General features: G+C 35.5%; 1 protein-coding gene across 2 annotated transcripts; it reads left to right on the top strand.

The window, feature by feature from the left end:
* Positions 1-240: 240 nt before the first annotated feature.
* On the top strand, positions 241-5,987 carry LOC18422514 (ent-kaurenoic acid oxidase 2). 2 transcript variants are annotated; one of them, XM_020668347.2, is made up of 9 exons: positions 241-624; positions 2,535-2,865; positions 3,515-3,664; positions 3,756-4,004; positions 4,188-4,274; positions 4,386-4,467; positions 4,580-4,686; positions 4,777-4,898; positions 5,595-5,987. In XM_020668347.2, the coding sequence occupies exons 2-9, from the start codon at positions 2,605-2,607 to the stop codon at positions 5,686-5,688; spliced, it is 1,152 nt and encodes a 383-aa protein (XP_020524006.1). In that variant the 5' UTR covers positions 241-624; positions 2,535-2,604; the 3' UTR covers positions 5,689-5,987. The 2 variants fall into 2 exon arrangements, with proteins under 2 accessions (XP_020524006.1, XP_006878489.2); XM_006878427.4 differs by having other exon boundaries at positions 241-1,594.
* Positions 5,988-25,549: the final 19,562 nt, after the last annotated feature.

Raw genomic sequence — 25,549 nt, 5'->3', positions numbered from 1 at the left:
TGAATGGTGTAGAAAATATATTGTAAAAATGTTAGAGACTTATATTCTTTTTATTTTTCATATTCGAACATGTCATGTTGAGATGATCAATAAAATGGTTTTTCATAAATAAAACGACCTTTTTCGATAGATTTTTGAAGGGCATCCGCAGTTCTATGTTATAAGGTAGACCTTTATATAAACTTTTTCCTTCTTGAAATGACTCGTAGAAATACCAACAACCAGAGACTATTTTCACACAGTTACAATAAGAAGAGAAAAACGCAATTTCAACTAGATTTCTTCAGTTTTATCTCTCTACGAGAACCATCATCTTCCTCCTTGTGACCCATAAAACCCATGATGCTATTAAACACCGAAGCCCCACCTTCATGTTGCTCTGCAACTCATTCAAGGAGGCCATTAGAGGAGCTCACTGACCCTTCAGATGTGCCCACACATCCCTCTGTTCTGACTCTCTAACCCACCTGAAAATTCCCCTTCTCTCTCCAAAGACCCCATTTCCCATGACGCAGTTTGCCAAAGAAAATGATGGCCACAAGCAAAAGACAGTCGAAACCAACGGAGGCCTCAAAGTGCTAAGGAATCTGGATGCCACAGGAACTAAAGAACAAAGAGAGATAGGTCGGCTGTCTTTATCTCTTTTTTCTTCGAAATGAGTTGCTTTTTCACGCTCCACTGTTTACTTTTGTTTGGAGAAAATCTAGAGAGAGAGAGAGTTTTTGAATTTCTACGGCGTGGGTCGGATTAATCCCCACATTGAAGAGATGTATAGATTTTCAGGTAAGAAAATTGCCTGTCCGGTCCAAATCCAGTTCTCAGGATCTTAAGTATCCTTTGCGATATGGGTCGGGGTGCTACAAATTTGGACTCGTAAGGTACGGGTCCACAAGTAAAATTTGGGTTCTGTGTGCGGGTCTGAGTCCAATAAGATCCGACCTATGCCCCACCCGTTGCCGCCTAATCGATTTTTTAAATAGTGATTATTTGCTCCATTTTCTAGATGCCTCAGGCAAGCCTCAATTTTTTATACTGTCTTTCTGGACAGAGAGAGCACTCAATTTTTTATAATGTTTTTCTCGACGACAAAAGGAGAGAGCAGTGATCCCACAAGGAATCAAAACAGAATGGGATTGGACCTGCTGCCTAGAGAGAGAGTGCTATTTTGTAATCTATATTTTAGTGACAAAAACGTGCCAAGATTACAGTGGGTGAGGTTCTGTCTGGTAAAGGTTACTGTCAAGGGAAAACAAGACAGAACGGGATTTCAATGGAAACCGTGGAATCTAATGATGAGTCCTAACATGCAACACATAAATAAACCACCCAAGCAAGTGAGAGAGAGAATAAGAATGGAGTTGGGCGACTTTCCCTTGGTTACTGCAATCATTGCCATTCTCATACCTTTACTTTTATGGCTCTTTTCGATCATCAATGACTGGAGGTATTGCAGAGGATTAGAGAAAGAAAGAGATGGTCACAGGGTGCCCCCTGGTTCAATGGGCTGGCCTGTTATTGGGGAGCTTCTTGATTTCTTATGGTGCTTCAAATTCACAAGAAGGCCTGATGACTTCATAGCCAAAAGAAAATCGAGGTAAATTTGAGTTCAATCTCTACAAAGAAAAATATGGGCAAAGATTATTGCGTGCCCTAAAAGGATTTTGGAGAATAAATAAATGGGTTTGCGCTTTTTTCTTTTGGAACTGGGTTTAGAGAGTTAAACCACTACATGAATCTTTTGTGGCAATTTGAATGGAACTAGATCGAGAATTTCTTTTTTTTTCTTATCTTTTTTTTTTGTGAACTTTTCAATTTGGAACGGTGATATAAATGTTTTTTTTTTTGGTTATTTTCATTTGTTTACTTTGAATATGGGGTTTTCAGAATCTACAAGCTTTCATTTTGATGATTTCCTGATATTTTCAACGATTTATGAGGATAAGCCACCAAAGATGCACAGAGAACGAAATATATCTGAATTTATTCCTCTGAGACAGCTTCAGCTGTAGCTATTTGTAATTTTACTGATCTACGAAATGGTTTTCATTGAAATAAACCCATCTTGTTTTAGATACTTTAAGAGGCATTTTAGTAGATCATAAAATCAAGGCTTATTGGCTATATCTCGAGGTTGGGGTTGCCTTTCAGTTTTTTTGTTGTTGCTATGGTAGTCGAGCGCTTCATCTGTGGGTTTCTTAAGCTATTCCAGGCACACCTGCTAATTAACAATGAGGACAAGAAGAAACCCATGAAGAAGAAAACAGAGATATTGGTCTTTTCCTGTACTTGTTCACCATTTATTAATGAATGCAAATAATGAATTCAAATTAGATAGAAAGAATTATGGAGGATTTAAACTAAGATGGAAACAAACCACTAGAAGAAGAAGAATAAGAAGTGCTGGTCGTTTTATACTTAAAAAACTGGACTACATACACTGGAGCTCTTGACACTTTGAAACTGTCAAAGCATGATATTTGAGTTCAATTATCTTTAGTTTCCAACTTCATGTTTTGACTTACACTTGTTTACAGGCATGGTGATAGTGGAATTTTCAGGACCCATTTATTTGGGCAACCTTCAATTGTTACGTGCTCACCAGAGATGAACAAATTCGTGCTCGGTAGAGGGACTGAAGATGGGAGTTTCGGTCCGGGATGGCCCTCATCTCAACTATTGGGAGCCTCATCTATTACAATGAAAGATGGGTTAAGCCATAAAAGGCTGAAAAGATATTTCATGGATGCTTTTAACAGCCCAAGAGCCCTATCTAGCCTGCTGACTAATGCACAGCCCACTTTCGTAGAGTTCATGGAGAATTGGGTTTCAAAAGGGAGGATTTCTGCATTTGAAGAGACCAGAGCTGTAAGTTAAATAAAAAACAATGAAAACTACGACGCATTATTTAGACAACCGAGCATGGCCTGGTTCTAACGTATTTGGTTGTCTACCACTAGTTTCTGCTTTGTTAAATTTAACCATTTTGGATATGGTCATGGTCCCTTTGTTCATAATCCTCTCAATCTCTCGGTGATCGTATCCATGAAGCACCGATTCATTGTCCTCTGGAATGATTTTGAAGTCTGTAACAGCTCTATTGGGATTTGGGATATCTATATACCTCATCCTGTCGAGATTTTAACACCAATGCCTTTCCTAATTTGCTTGGGATCTGAGCATTTACCTATGAACTCAATGGTTATCTGTGTCTCTTGGTTGATAGAACCTTCTTAAACATCATATTGAAGTGTGGGTGCTCGATGGTAGTTCCTTCTGATAATCCACCCTCTTCTTTTTAACCGAATTAGGCACTGGCGATATTCCCTCCTATGCCAGCTTGCCTCTGTGTGTGTGTGTGTATGCATGTGTGTGTTCGCGCTTGTGTGTGCACGAGTGCGCAAGTGTGTGTGAGGCAGGGAGGGAGATCCTCTGTTGGAAGTAGCTTTTCACCTGTTACCTTAATACAAATTAGTTTATTCCTTTGATAATCAAGGTTATATAAACATTTGTGCAGGTAACATTTGCAAACATATGTGACATACTAGCAAGCTTCAAGGAAAAGACCCTCTTATGCACCATGGAAAGGTTCTACACAGGACTCATGGCCGGATTACGAGCAATGCCGCTTAACTTCCCCGGAACATCATTCCACCATGCTCTCAAGGTGTGCCTTAAATAAATTTTAATGACCAGAATTCTCTCATTAAGTTATGGATTACTTTTTCTCTAATAAGGCTTTATATAATCTCCTGCAGTGTAGGAAGAAACTCACTGACATTTTACTTAAAGAAATAAAGGAAAGGAAAGAGAAAAGCATCCATAAGACAGACTTCATGCAGGTTTTATTAGATTCTACTGATGAGAATGGAGAATATTTGAGTGAACAAGAGATTGTAGACAACACTGTCTCATTCATTCTGGGTGGTTACGAATCTACCTCAAATGTGATGACATGGGCTCTTTACTACTTGGCGAAATATCCCACTATCATGCAAAAGCTCAAGGTCCCTTTTCAAACTATTTCTTTTGGTCTGAAAGCTAAGACATGATTCCACTATCTAATGGTGGTTATCATTTTTATTGTATTGCATTCTCTTAATCGTCGTCTAAGGTTCCCAATATTTGAGCACAATCATGAACTTTATTTTTACAACAGCTGGATTTATTTTGCTTGATTTTGTTCATAGGATGAAACGTTGTCAATCCGGGGAAAGAAACCCAAGAATGGTCTTCTCTCAATGGAAGACCTAAAGGCAATGAAGTATACCACCAAGGTGATGCTGTTCTCTTTCGTTAAAAAATTCTTGGTTGTCAACAAATCTATATGTCTATGATCAATGGTTAAACCATGTTCTTTTTTGAGAAGCTTTGGTCTTCTAACTTAGGTAGCTGACGAAGTAATCCGCCTTGCAAATATCTCCCCCTTTATATTCAGGAGAGTTTTGAAGGATGGTATTGTTTTTAACGGTGAGAGTTATACAGTTTATGTTGTGGGGAGAATGCTTTTTGGTTTCTTTATTTGTTTTTTGACCAGTTTCTTTTTTAATGATGACGAAATTTGTTGTTTGAGCAATAACAGGGTACACGTTTCCTAAGGATTGGAGAATTCTTGTTTGGATTCGATCAAATCACATTGATTCTGAATATTTTGATGATCCATTAACATTTAATCCAAATAGATGGGATGTAAGTTACTTCCTACAATTATCCAGACAATATGTGTGTGTGTGTGTGTGTGTATGTATGTGTCATTTAGTTACTGGTTTTTTATTGCAGAATTTTAAGCCCAAACCAGGAACACATAATGTTTTTGGACATGGTCCTAGATATTGTCCTGGTAACAATTTCGCAAAGCTTCAAGTAATGATGTTTCTGTATTATGCCTCTTCTAAGTACAGGTAATCGACCTCACAGTCCTGAATGATATCCTGAAATGGCTAATTGCATTGGTATCCCTCCTTCTCTCTTAAAGAAAGGCTACAAAAACTTATATTCTGTATTATGAATCCTTTAGTAAGCAGCAAACGATTTTGTTATCACTGTACTACTAGTCGTGAGGGGAAAAATTTATGATTACATTTATTTTATAGGAATTTAAGATGAAGGAAGATGATGACCTTGCATATGGTTCTGTGTATGTAGCCTATTTAATTATTATGATATCATCAAATCAAAGGCTTAATTTAAATTGAGTTAAAATTGTATTTCTCTTTTAAAAAATGAGCTTCTTTCATATTGAAAAAGACTATTCAAGTGTCATCATCATGGAAAGGTTTGGTAAAGTTTTATTTTGGCTACCTACCTGACACAACCTACCTCCTTTACTCAGGTTTGGGATGGTTCAACGGAAAATTTAATGTGTCCTCACCCTTCTTAGACCAGGAAAGAACTATTCATGTGTGCATCTGTTATCCATAGGCCATATGTACTTGATTATGATTGTAAACTTGTCGCAAATTGAAAGGCCTAAATATTATTTCACTTCATATGAGGTGGCAATACAATAACATGTTGCTCATGCATATTCCATTGTTTAAATTGTTTTTCTTCTAATGTGCCAATTAGATAACCACTAAATATGGGTGTGTGAACAGGTGGGAGCTCATAAATCCTAATGCAGGAATAACATTTCTACCTCACCCAAAGCCAGATGATGGGGTAGAGATATTTTTCAGCCATGCTTTATGAATAACTGATTCACAAGAGGTCTACTTCTTTATAGTCGTATATTTGAATGGTGTTTGTATACAGGCCTATTTTACCATGTACCATTAGAATGGTGAGCCTAGAATTGTATATTCCAATTCATGTATGGCCTTAATAGAGTAGAAAGGCATATCTGGATTCGTGTAGCTTACTCCAATTAGTTGGGAAAAGGATTTGACGATTAGTGTAGCCGACTCCAATTAGTTGGGAAAAGGATTTGATGATGATGATTATTATACCTATATGTTACAATGCATTTACCAGTTTGGATATTTCCATCATTTATCAAGTGCATTGATGTAATTAACAAATGTGAGGTAATCTGTTCTTCACCAAGAGAAAATGCTCTTAGTTCCAAAAAGAAAAAGAAAATCCTTACCCTCCTTTTGCAGCCACTTTTCCGTGTTTGTATATTCATCATTTGCTGTGGCATTTTGATCATGTAAAATTTGGCGTGCATGGAAATGCATAACATGCCTGCTGACCATGAATTGTTAGAATATTGTATTTGCAATTGTGCCAAAAAAAGGATGAAAAACCAAAGTGACTAAAGAAGGTATCAGCACGAAAGATAATTCACGAAACCACTTTCTTTGTTGTCATTAAGTATAACTGCCTTACTACCCTTATTACCTAGGCCTTACATCTTTGTGTTTGAAAGATCTCTTCTACAAGAATTTATCTTAGGATCTTGTGAAGATCTGAAAATTGTTTGATGTTTGTATTAGTAAAAGTTTTTTCTCAAATGGTGATTTGTGTGATCCCAAACTTAGGAAGATTGTATGTTGAAAATTAAAGTTGTTCTTTATCCAATTTCTGGTGTTTTGTTTTCTCAACTGAGGAGTGAGATTCCGACCGTTCTGGTGTTTTGTTTTCTCAACTGAGTAGTGAGATTCCTGTTTGTTGGTTTGTATGCTTATGTTTTTATTTCTGTGTCTCTTCAACACGTGAACTAAGTAGAAATCTTGTTCATCACTTGATCATACATCTAGGATTGGAATTTATTGCAAAAACAACGGATTGAAATGATTTATACTGTTTTGGAGGATATTAATTTTCCTTCAAAATCTCAATTAAGGTTATGGACAGGCCTTTGACCACACATGATTGAGACGATGTCTCTATAGTCTGCTTTAGTCCTTGAGTTGCCAATAACTGTAATCTACTTTGCAGTTTTATGTATCCAGTGAAGTTTGCCGGGTGGTTTCTTTATGTTCAGCACTTGAAACCTTGTAGTGATATTATTTGTAATCTTAAGTAAAGATGTTAGTTTCTACCTATTATTAATTGTCTTAGTAATCGAAGTAAAAGATGTTAGTGTCTACCTATTGTTAATTATCTTAGTAATCTAAGTAAAATATGTTAGTGTCTACCTATTATTAATTATCTAAATCTTCCATATTAGTTTAAAAATCCGTTTCATTCAGCTTAAGTTGCCTGCCTTCTGGGGGTGGCCAACTCAAAATGAGCAGCTCGGCAACTGTTTTCAGTTTAGTTTTTTCTCGTGACTCGATTTGCTGGGTCGTATCGTTCTGTCACAATCTGACTTCCAAGTGTTTATGGTTCGAGCTTCAAAGTTTGTACCTGTGTGTGCAAAGACAGCTAAAATAAGACCAGCTGAGCTCCATAAACTCATTCTCCAAGCTTTCAGGGAGAGAGAGAGATCACAGATGTGGCGAATGTTATTCACATGAGTGCCGCTGGGAATTTAAAGAGTTTCCAAAAGAAACACACTTCAAATAATATGGATTCAGGTCACTTTTTTTAGGAGCTTTAGGAATTGGATAAATGCACCCAGTTTTACAAGGAAGGAGGTTCAAAATAAGCATGACAGTGTTCAATGAGTCAACTACTTAAAGATTAGTGCTTACACGAGAGAAAAGAAACACACTTCAAATAATATGGATCAAGGGACACCTCAATCTAAAGAGGATTTTCTCTTCATTTCCCAACATAAGGTTTTTATGATTTGAGATGCACCTATTTAAATTGAGTCCTCTTTTCAAAATCTATTTTAGATTTTGATTTAGATAAAAAATTTGAGAATTGAAAATCTCAACTACAATGAACATGAATATGAAAAAAATAAACTAATTCTAAAATTGAAAATGGTATTTTTAATATAATTGTAATATCATAAATTTTCTGTTTGGTGGGGCATCATTTTTTGACATCCACCTAGAAGATGGATGTTCAATGCATCAGAGGTGCTATGGTCCAAGTGCATCCCCTGATGCACAAAATAGTTTGCCTTCAATGAAATCAATCAACATCCTATTTCGTTAAACACCTTTTGGGTATTAGTCCTTTTAATAATATTCCACAACTTCCAGGAAACCCTAATGGCCCAAATGACCAAGCCACCTTTTCTTGATTTTTGAATGAACTTTTCCGATGTTCCCCTAAATCCAAAACGAAAAGGTTTATAAAAGGTTGCAACTTATACTATTGAACTAAAGTGCACCTAAAAAATCCTAAAGAAGAAAGTGTTCTGGCAATGGAGAACTTTTAAATTGATCATCTCGACCTCATGATGTATGGACATTAAGAAATAAAAAAAATAGTACATTTGGTAACAAGTTATCCAGATTGTCTATTTTTAAGATTTTTAACTTTTTATTGATAAGTTCGACCTGTACTATTTTTGATATATTGAATTTTATAAATAAAGATGAAAATAAATTTTCAAGTCATCATAAGGTTTTCGATACCAAAATGACATCTCTAAAATTTTTTTTCGAGGTGTGCCTTAGTTTTAGTTCTACCATATGAGTAGGCAACCTTATGCAAAACCTCACCTATCTAAAATATTTATTTATTTGTTTCTTGAATTTTGGCAAAGAGACCTTCCATCATTCGTCCATCATCAAAGCACAAACCATTTCTTTCCATCTTCAAATTCTCCTTTTATTCTTGGTACTCGTTTTAAAATTGGTTAGGGAACTAGCTCTGGTCCACTGTTTCGTTTTTTTTTTTTTTTGATAAACAGTTATTTAATTTTTTAAAATTTCAAGATTACAATCAAAGAAAAATAACTGAATAATTACATTGATCCAAAATTAACCACCCCAACCGAAAGAAAAACCCCACCCTAAGCCAAATTATCAACTTTAGAAAACAAGGTGAAAATTATATGCAATGACTTAGAAATATTCATTATCTAACGTGTGCCACATACGGGGCGGTTCTGTTGGGTGTACTTTTAGTTACATGTGAGACTAGGTACATTTTGACAGACGCTTAATAAGGTTGAAGGAGTGGTTATAAAGCCAAGTCTTTAACAGATGCCGATTAAATGACTTGATAGATAGTGGATAAGATATATGAGCCTAATAAACTTAAAGATATGCCTTGGTTGTTGAATATGCTCTTAGTTACCATATGAGACTAAGTAAGTTCTAATCGACGCTTGATGGAAAGGTGAAGTCCTTGATAGATGCTGGATGACTATCTTAATAGACAGTAGATAAGATAAAACCTGGTTCTTGATAGTACCTACCAAAATATGCCTTTGAAATGATATGAAGATATGAGAGATATGATATAACGAGGACTAATCATATGCAGGTCTCAATATGCCTTTTAAGTTTTGATATGTCAATTAGCCCCTATATGTCTCGACTTATGATTGATAATAGTAGAGGGCATAAGACCATCTCAATATGAGACAACTTCTAGGATATATATACTTTTAAATGCCTCTTTACAAGATATTGAAGATATTTGATGTAATACCAATCAGATGTCAATCAGGTACGCTCGTTTTGACAAACGGTTGATGATAGAATATATTAAAGTCAGCTCAATATGAGACAAATTCTAGGATATGTATACTTCTAAGGCCTCAATATTCCTCTCCATATGCTAGGTGGAGGAATCTGATGTGGTATGATATATTTTTCTAACCCATCGTCGTCACACATGTACATCGTGACTAACACTTTATGATAAGAGATCATCATGATGTTTCAATTTGAGACAAAACACTGAGATACATATACTCCTATGACGTATATATGCTTCTCCAAATGATATTGAAGGAGTTTTGATGAGATGCAATATGTTTCTTTTAATCCATCGTCAGTTAAAGAAATGATGCATAATAGACAGAGCATAAGGAAACCTCACCATATGATGTCATGATGAGGTGTATCCTTGAAGATATATATATCATGAGGCTTCATATGCCTCTAACTCCAAGAATTATACAAATTGGGCAATATTTAGAGTTGGCTTAGCCCAACGTCCATATGCATTGTCAATTAAGATATGCTTTGACCGACGTATACCATGAGGGGCGGACGAGCTAATTTTCGCACAAAAAAACGTTTTTTTTTTTTTCTTCAAAATAGAAAAAAAAAATCATAATCCTTTTCAAGGGCACTTTAGAAAAAAAAGAAAAAAAAAGAAAAAGAAAAAAAAAAAAAAAAAGCTGTCGCAGCGACTTCTCTTTAAAAAAAAAAAAAAATTCTATTTCCTTGGAGAAACCTTGACTTCATCTCTCTTTTAACTTAGATTCTTTTATTTTCTCCACAACATTTGCTTTTCTTCCAGTGAATGTTTGTTCCGGTCTTCGGGTGTGCATGTTTGTTCTTGTAGATCGGCCTCGTTTTCTTTCTAAACCCAGGGCTTTGGAAACCTATATTACAAAGCACGTCTTGTTACAAGGCCATAACCTGATGGACCTCCATATCTGTTATTAGAAAGTGATATTTCACCTATAAGATGCTTAAACGATATCTTTTTAATCGCTTTAATGCCAGATTTAGATTCGATCTTTCAGAGGGACTGTTTTGGAGCTTATTTTCAGCACATTTTTTTGTAATTTCAATTGGTCTTTGGGGTGATTGAAATATCTCATTGTTATTAGATCTAAAAAGTTCTATTAATGATACTTTTGTGGGAGGTCACCCTAATGGTTTGGCCGACTGCCTAATATAGATCTTTGTTCATGTAAGGTTTTTGTTTGCATAATTTGGATGTACGCTTTAAAAAGAAAAATATTTTGTTTTTAGCGATAGAACTTTTGGCCCATCTCTTTACCTTCTTCTAAAGACAAAAATTAAAATAAAAATAAAAAATAGAAATAGAAATAAAAGCTTGTTGCTTTGTTTGAACCTTGCTTATAGTCTAGCATCCTTTGTTTGATTCTCCTCTCAAAAGTTTGCTTCTGCAAAACAAAGAAAAAAAAAAAAACCACTTTATAACAAAAAAAAAAAAAAAAGATTTCTTTGAAGGTTCTTTTTGTTAAAAAAAAAAACACAATTTTGCTTAAAAGGAAATCAATAAGGCCTCTTTGTTTCAAAAACAAAATAACAATAGCTTTTAAGGCCTCTTTTTTTTTAAAAAAATAAAAAATTGTTGTTGCAAAAAAATTCTTTTTGTTTTTGTAAGGTCATTCTATCTTAAAAAAAAATAGAAGTGGGTGTTTAAGGCCATCTTTCTTATCCCAAAAAAATAAAAATAAAAATTTACTTTTAGCCATTTTCATTTTTAAAAAAAGGAAAAATCCCTTTCTTAAGAAAAAATAAAATGGGCACCTTTTTAGGCCTTGTTGTTTCAAAAAAAACAAAAAAAAGAAAGAAAGAAAAATGAGCATTCTTCAAAAAAAATAAAGAAAAAGAAAAATCTTAGACCTTCTCTTGTTAATAAAAACTGGAATTTTCTTTTTTAAAAATAAATCATATACTCTTTCTTAAAAAAAAAAAACTTTTCAAAGTCCATCTTTTTTTATTAAAAATAAATAAAAGTCCTTTTTCTGAAAAATAAAATTTCTTTTATGGCCATCTTGCTTTAAAAAAAAAAAAAAACAGAATAAATTTTTTTTTTTAAGGCCTTTCTCATTTTCAAAAAAATAGAATTTGCTTTGTAAGAAAGAAAAGAAAAGAAAAAACAAAAATAACCTTTTAAGGCTTATTTAGTTTTAAAAGTAAAAAAATAAAAATCACTTTTGGACAGAAAGTTGCTTTTTTAAAGCCACTTCATTTCCAAAAAAGGAGAGAAGAGAATCTTCGCTTAATATGATACCTTTAAGGCCTCTTCCTCTTCGCATAAAAAAAAAAAAAAAAAAAAATTACTTTGTCGAAAATATCTCTTTTCATTTCTTTGCTTGTAATTAACCATTTTCTACTTCTCTCTGCTTATTAAAAAAAAGGTAAGAGAAAAAATGAAATAAAATTTTGTGCTCTAATTGAGTCACCCTCAGCTCGGGGCACACTCAAGTAGGCACATATTTTGCTCGGTTGCCACTCTCTTGATCAAATACTTTCCCAAGGGTTACCTACACCTCAATTATGCTCTCGAACGGTTAATTTCGACTCGAAAGCACACCCTACTTAGCATGAGCGTACCAAGTACTCACATTTCTCTTATTTTGTGCTTTGCTTGATTTGAATGTGCCACTATCCTCACATATGTGCACTTGCAAAATCTTTTACATACTACTTGCACACAACAGACCGGGGAAGCTTGGAAAACCAACAAATACTTTCGAAAACCACCAAAATCCAGTATTAAAGTTGTGAGGGGCACGTAGTCTTGAGAGCCGGGGCGGTTGGGAATTGCGTAACTTTAACTGTGAGTACCCCTTCGTAATCCTCTGCTTTAAAGTAACTCTACATATAGTAGGACTTGGTTGATCCCTTTAATAGGTGACCAAGACCTAGGTGGGAGCAAATACTGCCCTAACCACTTTCAAGTTTTCAATAGTTAGGAACCGCATTAAAATCTAGCCTACCCATTGTCTAAGAAAAAAGTTTTCAAACATTTTCGAGTGCATTTTGTGCTTACATTTAGGTTTGTAAGTGTGTCTAGATCCGGGTCTGAAAATCAGTCCTTTTGGGTCCAAGCCTAGGCATGTGCTCAACCTAACCCAAGTCCGAACCAGGGTTGTACCCAGGTTCGAGCCTAAGCCCCTTGTCTAGATCCGAGCCAAGGCTCACACCCAACCTAGCTCAGGTCTGACCCGGGTCCACACCCAGTTCCAAACCTAGGCCTTCTTGTCTTGTCTAAGTAAGGGCTCACGCCTAATCTAACCTAGGTTCGCACCCATGTCTGAAATTAGGACCTCATGTCATGTCCAACTTAAGGCTCACACCCAGTCTAAACCTAAGAATTTTTAAGTCCAGGTTAGGGCTCACACCTAGTTAATTACAAGTCTCTATCTTGGTCTCAAGTCCACAACTGGGTTCGAACTCAAGTCTGTCCATAAGTCCAAGTCGGCCCACTCTAGATCTAGATCCCGTTTTAACCTGTATCCAGTCTAGGTCTAGATATGGTTTGAGTCTAAGCCTAGCTAGGTCCAATTGGGTTTAAGTTTAAGCCCAGCTAGGTCCGAGTCCATGACTAGCTAACTTCGGTCTAGGTTTTCAATATAAGATAGAGCCTATGCCCATGTCCATTTAGGTCCAATCTAGGCACGAGTTTGAGTCCACACCTAGGTCCAAGCCCAGTACATGCCAAACTCTAGTCTAGGTCCATGTCCAAGCTAGGTCTAACGATTTAGTTTATCACAAGTCTAGAATTCATGGCCCAGAATAAACTAAGGTTAGGTCCAATCCTATGGCTCCAACCCAGTCTAGATCCAGGAAACTTAGTTTGTCTAAAAGGCACCACCATAGTTCTCTCTCAAATCCACAGTGCTTGTGTGGGTGAATCGAGTTTCAACCCAGAAGGAACCATACCTAGTGGTCAAAGTCACCTGATTAATAACAGAGGACCATGGTTTAGAAACTATTAGCCAAAATGTTAGTAGGGTTCGCAATACCCTAAACAGTCAAGGGGTTAAGCTAGAGGCAATCCTTTAAGACATGGAGGTTAGCATTAAATTAATAGGCCTAAGGTTACAACCTCGATCCAGATATCTGAGTTAGCCAATCCTGACCAAGTTAACCCCGATGTTCAATTACTATCCCAACATTCTATTCTTAGCAAGTAGCTAGTTAGAGGGCAGGTGGTTCACAAACACATAAAACTAATGAAAGACTACCTGCACAATCTAGCACCAGTAATGGTCAATGTCTAAACCTAACTCGGTAGCAAGACAACCCTACAGTGCATGCAATCATGCAAGACCTGCTGAACCAAGGGTACATCATCCAACGTTGTCAATCCGAGTAGGTTAAGCCTGAAGTTCAAGCTATACGAAGCCTTTAACTTGTTGGCTCAAACCTAGATAACTCTAGGGGTCAACAACTGACTAGCTTACCAATCCAACCAACGTAAGACTAGGGGTCTAACTCTAGCCATCATTCCAGTCCAGGACCACCTTAGGGGCTGACTTCATCTAACAGTAGTTATGGTCTTCCTTTATTCTTATAGTCTAATGCTGGGGTAAGAGAAAATCATAACCATAGGGGTAGCTACATAAGGTCAGAGGTATCGTAGCAGCCTAGGTAGTCCATCCTAGTCAAGTGGCGATCTTATCCTAATGGCCTTTTTGCGTGGCCATATAATGCAAACTCCTAGCAATGGGTCAGTTCAAACCCAATTTAACCTTGGGCAGTCTATAGGCTAATAACCAGCACAACGAGTTCAACATAGTCCTTGAGGCAATGTGCTACATGGGCCCAATAGCCAGCCTGTACAAGCCGTATACCACAAACTCAGGTCCTACAAACCATACAGCCGAGCCAGGTTACCGTTATATCAACGACTCAATTCACCAACATACAAAAAGCATGAAACGTCTTCAATATTATTTAGAAAGGATGGGAGTAAATGAGCTCTCAACTCCTAAAGCATATTTCAAGAGACTCTAGGAAACCTAGGGGATCTATCGGTTATAATGCCACGATTCAGAAACAAATTTTTTGGGAAAGAAATCCTTGAGACACACATTGACGCGGACCTGTTAATGGTCCCTACTCTGCGAGACCTACCCAATCAAAGTAAGGTCATGTTCTCCGATAGCTTATCAATAGAGCCCCTGATATGGAATCAAAAATTCATGAAGGATAACACTCAAGCTACTTCTGACGAAATTTTCAGACAGTTTTCTTCCCGCTATTATGGGGCAAGGTCGAGACTCATTACCCTTGGTAAGTTACTGTCCACCAAACAAAAGTCAAGCAAATCACCCTCTAATTTTATTATAATATTTAGAGAGGCCGCTATGAGAGCAGTCGAAACTCCGCTCTCTAAATCTGGAAGGTAGGCATGACGTTGAAGAGCATGTCTCTAGAGTATATCACCTTTTTTAGTAATGGGGCAAATCCTTACTCATTCGATGTTGTGCTTGAGAGAGTCTCACGATATAAACAAGCCAAGAAGAATGAAACCAGAGTCCTTAACAATCCAATAATAGTTGACCCTCCACAAAAAGGAGATGGTAAGGAGGACTCGACCAATGAATCAAGAAGGAGAGGATGATGTGGGTTCAGCTAACAAGCAGGTAAACTTGATTGAGAAAAGTGATCATTATGCAAACCAACCATGAGAAGAGACTAAAACTTACTCGATCACATGACAGATGCAAACTTCCACATCAAAAGAATTCACTCTCATAGACGAGCTAATGACCGATATTATCAAGAAGCTACTCAAGGAAAACCTTGTGGAATTGCCTAAAGTTAGAATTGCTTCACTTTATATTGGAGATGAACCTAAGTGGTGCGAGTGGAATCAAAACCACACCCATGACATTGAAGAATGTCGAGCTTTCAAACATAGGGTTCAAGATCTCATCGACAACAGCGCCATAAGCATCATAAATAGGGACGTCGATAGTGGCAGCGCACAAACAACTTCAGGTACCTCGATAACAGAGGTCAACATTGACTTAATTAACTTAAGCAAATCGGAAACTGTGACCAAGCCAAAAGAACATCCATAATGGCCTTCAAGCACAAGAAAAAAACAATAAGGAAATTCAACAGATTAAGGAAATTCAACAGATAAAGGAAAACATGAGCACATACTTACCTTGGATTTTGTAGAAAATTATATCAAAAGTCATAATAATGATGATAACTCTAGCCTAGATCTTGTGGACCAAGAGAAATGAAAGAGCAAAGCAACCGTCTTATGAGTCCTATCACATTTCAAGATGCAGGTTTGCAAGTAATTCCAATCATTAACAATAGAATTGGGGTAGATGATCCCTTTAACCTGTTCTTCCAAGTGAATACGATAGAAGATGACCCATACACGTGGAATAGTGAATTAAACTCACAAGGGATCCGAGATAAGCCTAAGCATAAGCTTGTTCAAGGCTCCAAAACTAGTGATTCTTGAAATCAAGGCGATAAGGGTAATTCTATGATAATTATTCAAGAGGACACGAAAGAGCAAATTTTTGAAGAAAACTTATTACCCCGAGAACCATAACCACTAAGGAAAGATGACCTTCTAAAAATTTTAAGTGGACCTCCCAAACCACCTTCACAAGATTTCCTAGATGATCCACCCATTTGGAACGAAGAGCTAGATTTAGAAAATCAGACCATGTTACCTTGTTGTTAATGACAGTGGCACGATCCCTATCACCAGAGCACCCCTAGATCAAGAAATTTCATTTAATGAAGAACATGTTACTATAGATGCAGAAGACTTTGTAGGGCCAATCCCATCAAATCTCTCAATGGGGGCACCCTCATCTGATATTAGAAACATATTAGGGGCAGTTGATGAAATTAATCCCCTATTCGTTAATTCATCCTGTGCGAGAGTCTCACTTTAACTCAAGCATGAAGGAATTGACTTCCAAAGAGCAACACAAAATCTTAACTGAAAAATACAATGGAAAAGGAGTGGGGTGATCATTCACCCCTTGCAACAGCCAAATGGGGCATTCAATCCTCATAAATGGGGGGGCATTCACACCTCATAATTCGAAAGGTATTAAAGCCAAATGAATGACATAAATTATCCCATTAATAGGGAAAACCTAATGAGCTTACCTGTCCAAGCATAAGATTGAGGGATTAGGAAATTGAGAGTGATTTAGAGTTTGTAAATCAAGGTTCAAGTGGAGCAGTTCAATAAGAATTCAATGACCGTTGTGAAAGAGATATTGGATACCAACCTAAGGCAAGAAAAATATGAGGATAACCAATATTAGAACGTCCTTGCCACTTTGAAAAGAAAAAAATGATTGAATTCCTACATGGTCTTAGGGCAAAGTGCCACAAAAAAAAAAAAAAAAAAAAAGGGGCACCATTGACTCTTCTTCTTCTCCTCCTCTTCCTTCATCATATTCTTCTTCTTCTTTGATAAAAGAAAACAAAAAAAATCTGCTAGGCTAAAAATCCGAAAGGAACCTCAAGCATTTGAAAAAACGCCACCGGGCTAAACACCCAAAAGGGACCCAAGGCAATGAAAAGTAAATAAAAATAAAAAAATTCATTGGGCTGAAAATCTGAAAGGAACCCCAAGCATTGAAAAAAAAATCCATTAGACTGAACACCTGAAAGGGACCTTGAGGCCATAAAAAGAAAAAGAGTTATATCTCATTTCTATCTCTTCTCTAAAGTATTTTATCTCTAAAACATCTTCTATTCCCTCTTCTTGAGTTAAAAAGGTGTTAAAAGACAAATCAATTAGCATTAGTCTGATGGATCATAGCTAAGGACCTCAATCATCTGAAACTTGAAAGGGTAGGTAGTAGATGAAAGAAATTGGAAATCCAAAGAGATTCTGAGTACTCAGTAGCAGTATATTGTACTCTCCAAGATATTGATTTACTTAAAAACTTCAAAGAACTCTCTTTTAAATTGTAACTTAAGAGCCGAGGTTGAGAGATGAAGGAATACTTGATGATTCCTCATCTTGAACCTGACAAGCTCATAAGGGGTCCACCAATAGGGTCACAAGTGGTTAAACTATCAGACCCTCCCCTCCCCCTCCCCCCCCAAATTTAAAATATTTTCTAAAATCTTTTTCAAAACCAATTATCAAAATTTTATAAATATTTTTGACTAATAAAAAAACTAAAAAAACATCTTGGTGTCTTGTGATTTCAAAAACTTTAATTTCTTTGTTAAAATCCTATGCCTGATTCCCAGTTCTATTTATAAAACTTATCTATGTTTTCAAAACTTCTCTCTGTCTTCAAAACTTCTAAAATATTTTCTAAAACATTCTCTGTCTCTTGGAAATAAGCTGAAAATCTTTTTAAGAAGTAAGTTTGAAATTTACGATAACCTTCTTATAGAAAAGCCTTCCTAACCTTAAGCCCTCCTAGCCTTAAGCCATTCCAAACTTTAAGCCAAGCACTCAGGATAACCCGGAAAGGGATAAGAAACTATAGAGCAATAACGAAATTCAAAAAATCAGAATTCAGAGATTCAACAATCAAAAGATTGTCAAGCCTAAGATCAAGTGACATTGCCAAAAAATCCAATTCAGGAGTCTGGATTAGAGTGAGAAAAGTCCTAAATAAAACTCATGCCAAAAACCCTAGACAGACAATACCCTAAGTGGATGAGTGGGATGATGTGAAGTGTCATGTTACAGATCTATTGAATGGACTGGTGTGATCTTTGACCATTGATATTAGGTGAAGAGGATGAGAGCAATGTCTGCAAGTGCCTAATTCTTTACTGCTCGTTTGTCCATTTAAAGACAGTGTGTGCCAAAGAGGGGTAACTATAAGCACCCAATTTTGAAATTGACAACTTTTCCTAAGTTCCTGAAACCTAAGGACCAAAATAACCTAATAAACCCTAGGGACCACAACAACCTAGTAGACCCTAGTCAATTTTTTGGACTTAAAACCCGAAGTTCAAGCTTAATCAATCCCCAAATAGCCATGCTAGATAGTCCAAAGTGTAATACACATAGGAAACTAACCCAGATATTGATTCGACACCCTGAGACCTAGAATCCACACCCAAACGTTCTATCCCTATAGACCTTTTAGAAATCGATCTATCAAGATTGACTTTTCTTCTTAAGATTGTAATTTGACTGACCCTGCAATCTATACTAATTTTCAATATTTTAATTAGTTTGGAGCTCAAATCAGAGACGGTCTCTCCATTGGAAACTCTCTCGAATTTGGCTGTAAACAGTAGCTCTCTTTACACGCATAAGTGACACTATAGATTATAAAAACATAAAAATTAAAAACATTTGAAATATAGTGCATTTTAGACAACATTTTAACTACGAAATGAATGTCATGGTTGATAAACACTCTGAAATGAGAATGGATTATGTACTTATATTTTTTGGTAAAATAATAAAAATCCATATTGCACTACCCTTTCTTTTGTAAACCTATAAAGTTAATTATTTAAGAAATTTTAATTATTTTAATTTTTTAAGGCCGAATCTGGCAAAAATGCCGATCCACCAATTTGGATAGGTTTTGGGGATGGACGATCAGAGTCACCTATCTATTATTTTTAAACATGGTTTTTGTTAGGCTACTCCACTTGGTGGTATATACCCTTAAAGTCCTAAAATTTTTTCGACACTTAGATACCCTTATAATAGAATGTAGTAACATTTTTTCTAAGGGAATTTTAAGTACTTACTCAAGGGTAAAATAGAAATTTCTAATAGAAACAAAAGCTTTTATTAATAATAGTGGATAATGACATCACCGGCATGGTGTGTGACATCACCCTCAAAATGCATTAATTGTTTTTTAACTACTAATAAAATGCCACTATTTTCTTATAGAAATATTCATTCTACCATTCTAAATGACAAAAAATGCCCTTACTTGAAAAGTTTTGTATTATAATTCAAGGGTATTTAAGTGCCCAAAAATATTGAGGACTTTAAAGGTACACGTGTAGCCTAACAAAAGCCTTTAGACATAGGCAAAAATCAAGATATATTGACATAGGAAGAAAAGAGTTGTTCCTCGGACAAAGATATCAAACTTATTCTGTGTTGTTTTGCGGTCTTTGGGTACTACTACCTTGTAGACAGTGTCTCAAATGACGGTGGCTTCTTACCGAGTGTAAATTTATCGTACATTTTTTACCTTTCACATTGAGTATAATGAATCAAGTTGGGAAGAATTCCTCGGGGCGTATTATAGTTTTTCACTGGGGGTAGATCAAAGCCTTTGAGTGATCCACCCGAATTGTAGCAACTTCCAATCAAGAAAAGCATATGAGCGATGATCGAAGGAGGTGGAATGGAGATCGAAACAACACTCCCTTGGATCATGGTTGGAAAAGATGGAAGAGTCAAAAGTTCCCCCAAGAGGAGTTTTTGGGGATGAGGGGCGCACTCAATGAGACGTAAGCGATAACTTGACAACAAGAGGAATGAATAGAATGTGTCCTCTTAGTCTGGTGCGAATAAGAGGAGCTCTCTCTACTTTATCCTCACAATTCAAAAGTCTGAAAATGGCTGCAGAATGAGCCCGATAGGGAGGTGGAAGTTACTGGAACGATGGAATAGGAACTTAGGTCGCTATCCAGTGGCATGATTGTGCTAAAAGGCACTATCCTTCTCTTCGAAACCAAACTAGATAATGTGCCTATGAACACCAGGAGAAGAAAACAGAATGGCACTTGGAAAAAGAACTATTAAGCCATTAATGACTTGAACACATTGGCATCCATGGTGACTTGTTTCTTAATCGGGCTACATTTGATGCACCTTGAAGGATGGTTTTGAAGCAGGCTTCTGGGTTAGGGGTCTAGAGGAGGATTCCATTAAGGATATTGACTGTCGGGGAATGGCATACCCGCCCACCATTGAATGATGATTTTCTTTATGAAGAATGATTAAAAAAAGGTGCCCTTATTAAAAAGAATATCATTGTTACCATTGGTTTTGCTTATTGAAATTTTGGAAAGCAAGAATCTGATCCGACATGTATTATGCGTGGAAGCTCTAAAATCCGATGGGATGATTTTTGGCAAGCAAAGTGTGAGAAAAATAGAGTCAGCAACAAGCTAACAAGCACGAAAAATAACTTAGGAAGTAAATAATGCAAAGAAGAAGAAGAAGAGATTTTATGTGGTTCTTGGTTCATCACAGATGTAACTAAATCCATCGATGAAGACAATCTATTTTTTCTATTAAGTTAGAGAAAAAATACAATAAAATTACAAGCTACTTACTTGAAGGAACTGTTGAAATCTTGAGGGAAGAGATAGACACACTCTCAAGATTAGGGGTACTGTCCTGAGATTATCGATTGTAGAGATCAGGCTTTGACCAGAATTATGAGAACTCTGTAAATTTTTGTGTACCTCTCCATGGCCATGAAACTCTTCTTAAAGATGAATGGAGGAGGTCGTTCTCCAACATTCGGCTTCTTCCTGAAATCTCTGAGAAAACGTGACCCTGTAATCCTGGGAAATGGGTGGTTACTTTCTATCCATTAGATAATTGCACTTTCTCTTTCTAAGAAGCCTCTCTATTTTAGTGATAAGCATTAAATTATAAGAGAGAAAAATTGCACGTTTAAAGGCCCCATGGCCACACACACGTATCAACATCTCCCACTTGGCCATGAGTGCTAGATATATTGAAATATCATAAAGTCTTTACCACTTAATGAATTTAACATTTATGAGAATATTTTTGTCATGAGGCTTTTCACGGAAGTGCGGTTATACATCTCATAACAAAAAATATCCAAAGTCGTGTCATGGTTTTCACGCTAATGCTGTTTTTCCTCTCATGACCAGACATAAAAAAATATCCCATTTGGGAGTTCCTGACTTAAATATTTCTAAGCCCCATCAAAACTACATGCTTTGATAATATTTCTGCACTCAATCCCTTTGTTAAAGGGTCTGCAATCATATCTGAAGATAGTAAATAACTTATCGTTATTTCATTCTTTCCAATAATATCATAAATATAATGATAATCAATTTCAATATGCTTACCCTTGGAACTAAAAGCCCAATTTCTAATTGATGAAATAACAACCTGATTATCACAAAAAAATTTAACAAGTATGTCGGCTATATCTAGCTTCAAATAATTTATGAAGCGTTTAATCCAGACGACACAAGTTGTAGCAATGCTACAAGCAATATACTCAGCTTCCATATTATACTGAGCTACACAACCTTGTTTCTTACTAGACCTAGAAACACATCCGCCTTCAAAGAGGATTACAGTCCTGAGGTTGATTTTCTATCATCTGGGTCTCCTGCAAAATCAGCATCAGAGTACCCAGTAACTTGTAAGTTGTCAGCTTGGAAGCACATAATTTTTAGTTTTCTGAATATATCTGAGTATCCTTTTTACAGCTTACCAATGAACCATCCCAGGATTACTCTGAAATCTATTTACATGTCCATATGCATGAATCAAATCAGGTCTTGTGCACAACATGTCATAATTTATGCATCATACAGCTTGAGCATATGGAATTCTTTCTATTTCAGCTTTGTCACTATAATTTAATTGATACATTTTCTTTGATAATTTCAAGCCTTTACAAATATGTGTATCTATGAGCTTGCAATTTTCCATCTTAAATATCTTTAAAACATTTTCTAAATAATTTTCTTGAGATAAACAAAGAAGTCTTGAACTTTTATCTCTTGTTATCTTAATGCCCAATACATATGAGGCTTCTCCCATATCTTTCATCTCAAAATGAAAACTTAGTCATGATTTGATATGGTTAATCATGCCAATATCATTACCGGCTATCAAACTATCATCCACCTATAGTGACAATATAATAAAATTGCTCCCACTATTCTAGACATATACACAATAGTCTAACCTATTGGCTATATAACCAATTTCAGTGATTGCATTATGAAAAGTAAAGTACAATTGCCTAGAAGACTGGTTTAGACCATATAAAGATTTCTTAAGTTTATATACTTTGTCTTCTTGGCCTTTAATTACATATCCTTCTGGTTGTTTCATGTGTATATCTTATTTTAATTCTCTATTTAAGAAAGCTGTTTTGACATCCATCTGAAATAATTCTAGATCATAATATGTAACTAATGCAAGGATGATCCTAATAGATGAAAATTTGGCTACTGGAGACTAAGTTTCTACATAATCTATGCCCTCCCTTTGGGTAAATCTTGTAGCTAACCAGCCTAGCTTTATATTTATCATTGGATCCATTTGCATAAAGCTTTTTCTCTAGGACCCATTTGCAACCGATGACTTTTCTATCTTTAGGGAGGTCAACCAACTCCCAAACTTGATTTCGTTTAATAGAATCAAGTTCATCATTCATGGCTTGAGTCCACTCAGCTGAGTTATGTGAGCTAATAACTTCACTGTAGCTTCGAGGTTCATCTATTGTATCTTACTTATTGAAGAGTAATTATTTTCATACATAAATACATAAAATTCTTCTAAAGTCATATGTGGGGCTCTAGTTCTTTTAGGCATGTTTGGTATACTTGATTCAATTGAATCATTTTCACCAAATGTAGAGGGAGTATAAGAAACAGGGTCTTCCAGACCCTTATCTTTATCAATTTCATGTAAGTCAACATGCTTATTTAAAATATTTTCATCATCTATTTTTTCTAAGAAATGAGCATTACGACTCTCTACTAATTATCTAGCATCATGGTCATAGAATCTATACCCTTAAAAATTTTCTGAATAGCCTATAAAAGAGCATTTTGTAGTTTTACTTTGTAATTTATCTCTATTTATTAGTGGTATAAGCACATGTGCCAAAGAACTCCAAACTTTCAATATAGTAATGTCAGGTTTCCTACCTGTCCATAATTCATATGGGGCCAAGTCTATAAATTTAGTTAGGACACGATTGATGATATATATTGCATTGTTGAGAGCCTCACCAAAAAATGAGGTGATAAATTTGAATTGCTCATCATGGACCTAACCATGTCTATTAGAATTTTATTTCTCGTTTCAGCTATACCATTTTGTTGTGGTGTATATGTTATAGTTTTTTGGTGAATTATACCATGCTCTTTATAAAATTCGAAAATTAAAGCGAAGCAATATTCACATCCCTTATCTATTCAAAGAATTTTAATATGTCAACCTAACTGATTTTCTATATCCACTTTATATTTTTAAATGTTTCTAATGGATATGATTTCCTATTAATTAGGTATACATATCCATAACGTGAATAATCGTCTATAAATGTTATGAAATATTCCATACCTCTATGTGTTTTTAAATTTAATGGGCCACATATATCAGAGTAAACAATATTAAGTAGTTCACTACACCTTTTTCTTTTAGGGAAAGGCTTCTAAGTTAATTTATCTCTTGTGTAGAATGGTTCAATGCAATTACAACAGACTCCTAAGATAGAGGGAGACTGTTAAGGACAATGGACAATTGCATGTGATCGGGGACTGGATTCTCGGCTGCAGCAAGGTCCTTTGCAAGCATTATCATTTTATTGACATGCTCGGTCACTGAGTCTGATTCTTTCATTCTGCAAGAATTACATTTTTCTAACAATTGTACATGTGTCTTAGAAGTGGTCACATACTTTTCAGATAGGGTGCCCATCATACTTTGAGATGTGGTGTGATATTCAAATACTTTAATTAAATCATCTTCCATAAAGCTCAACATAATAGTCCTAGCGACTTTGTCATCTTCTAACCATTTTTCAAGTCCCTTTTTGGGTTGACCATTGGCATTAGGCTCTAAAACTGGTGGTTCTGTTTCTAAGACATAATCTATCCTATCTTGGAAAAGAATATATCTAAATTTTCTTTTCCACATAGAAAAATTGGTCCCATTGAGTTTTTCAAGTTTAAATAGTTTTGACATGACTAGCTTAAATTCCATTTTTAATTTTTAGATAATATCGAAAGTTCAAAAATTTAATTATGTTTAGAAAAAAGTTGTCTGCTAGCTAATCAATAGGCTTGCCGACTGTCAGTGAGCTGCAACCTCAAAGAAAAATTTTCTTGAATAGTTTATGTTCGCACTGCTATGATACAACAAACAATCAATAAAGTAAGGCAACAACTACTTTATATCAAATCTTGCATAAAAATAAATTTCATAAATATGTGAATATGTCTTAGCACAAGGGAGAGAGTCTGCAACGATATTTAATATTTTCAACAAAATATATGGCATAACATATTTACAAAAAAAAATGAGTTCACAGAATCAAGATCATGAAATTTTCCTGCTTAAAAAAAGAAGAACAAATCATAGAATAATTATACAATGCAATGATAATTATTATGCAAATAAAATATGTGAAAAATCCCTAAATTATAAGCCACAAAAATAAAAATAAAAATGCATGCAGTTAATATAACAACCTTTACTTGAATAGTTGTTGTGTTCATAACAATTTTCAATAATTTAAAAAAATTATGCACTAATTTTCAGCAATAAATTATGGAAGAAAGAAATGTGCAAGCCAATTGATTTTCAGCAGTTATGCGTCTCTTTGTCTCTCTCTCTCTCTAAAATTACAACAGTAAGTCTATATATATCTCTCTCTCTAAAATTAAACAAAAAATTTTATCTTTAATTTAATTTTATTTTTAAAGAGAGAATTACCACTTCACTTTAGCCAAGTGGTTAAGGTGTGTGGTTGCTATGTGCATGAGGTTTCAAAAAAAAAAAAGAAGAACAAAGTCTTTTTGAGTTAAAGAAGAGCAAACCAAAAAGGGCTTGAAATTCACTAAAATTTACTGAAATACAGTGAGTTTCATTGTCATATTCAATGAAAAGAAGAAAAAAAAAAGTTAAAAAAGGGCTTGGCAAAAAAAAAAATATATGCTTAACTTCTGCTTGGGTAAATATTAATTCACTGCAAGAGCTAAGTATCTATCCAGATACGTATGAGATCTCCTACCTATCAGTCACCGATTTGCTACGTATAGGAACAATGAATCGTACAATGGCTATTTAAGTATGAGCGTCAATAACCTTATCAATAAGATATATGTGAATCAAGAACAATGAGTCAATAAGATAT

Source organism: Amborella trichopoda, chromosome 3, assembly GCF_054954075.1.
Source record: "Amborella trichopoda isolate Santa Cruz 75 chromosome 3, AtrichopodaSantaCruz75HAP2 v2.0, whole genome shotgun sequence".
Classification (NCBI taxonomy): domain Eukaryota; kingdom Viridiplantae; phylum Streptophyta; class Magnoliopsida; order Amborellales; family Amborellaceae; genus Amborella; species Amborella trichopoda.
Note: the sequence above shows the minus strand (reverse complement) of the source record. Positions and strands in the feature narration are given on the sequence as shown.

Excerpts from the sequence above, each read along its gene's own strand:
- LOC18422514 (XM_006878427.4), top strand. The coding sequence starts at position 1,071 with ATGTTTTTCTCGACGACAAAAGGAGAGAGCAGTGATCCCACAAGGAAT. Across the intron at positions 2,866-3,514 it reads CATTTGAAGAGACCAGAGCT|GTAACATTTGCAAACATATG; the intron begins GTAAGTTAAATA and ends ACATTTGTGCAG. Across the intron at positions 4,005-4,187 it reads CTATCATGCAAAAGCTCAAG|GATGAAACGTTGTCAATCCG; the intron begins GTCCCTTTTCAA and ends TTTTGTTCATAG.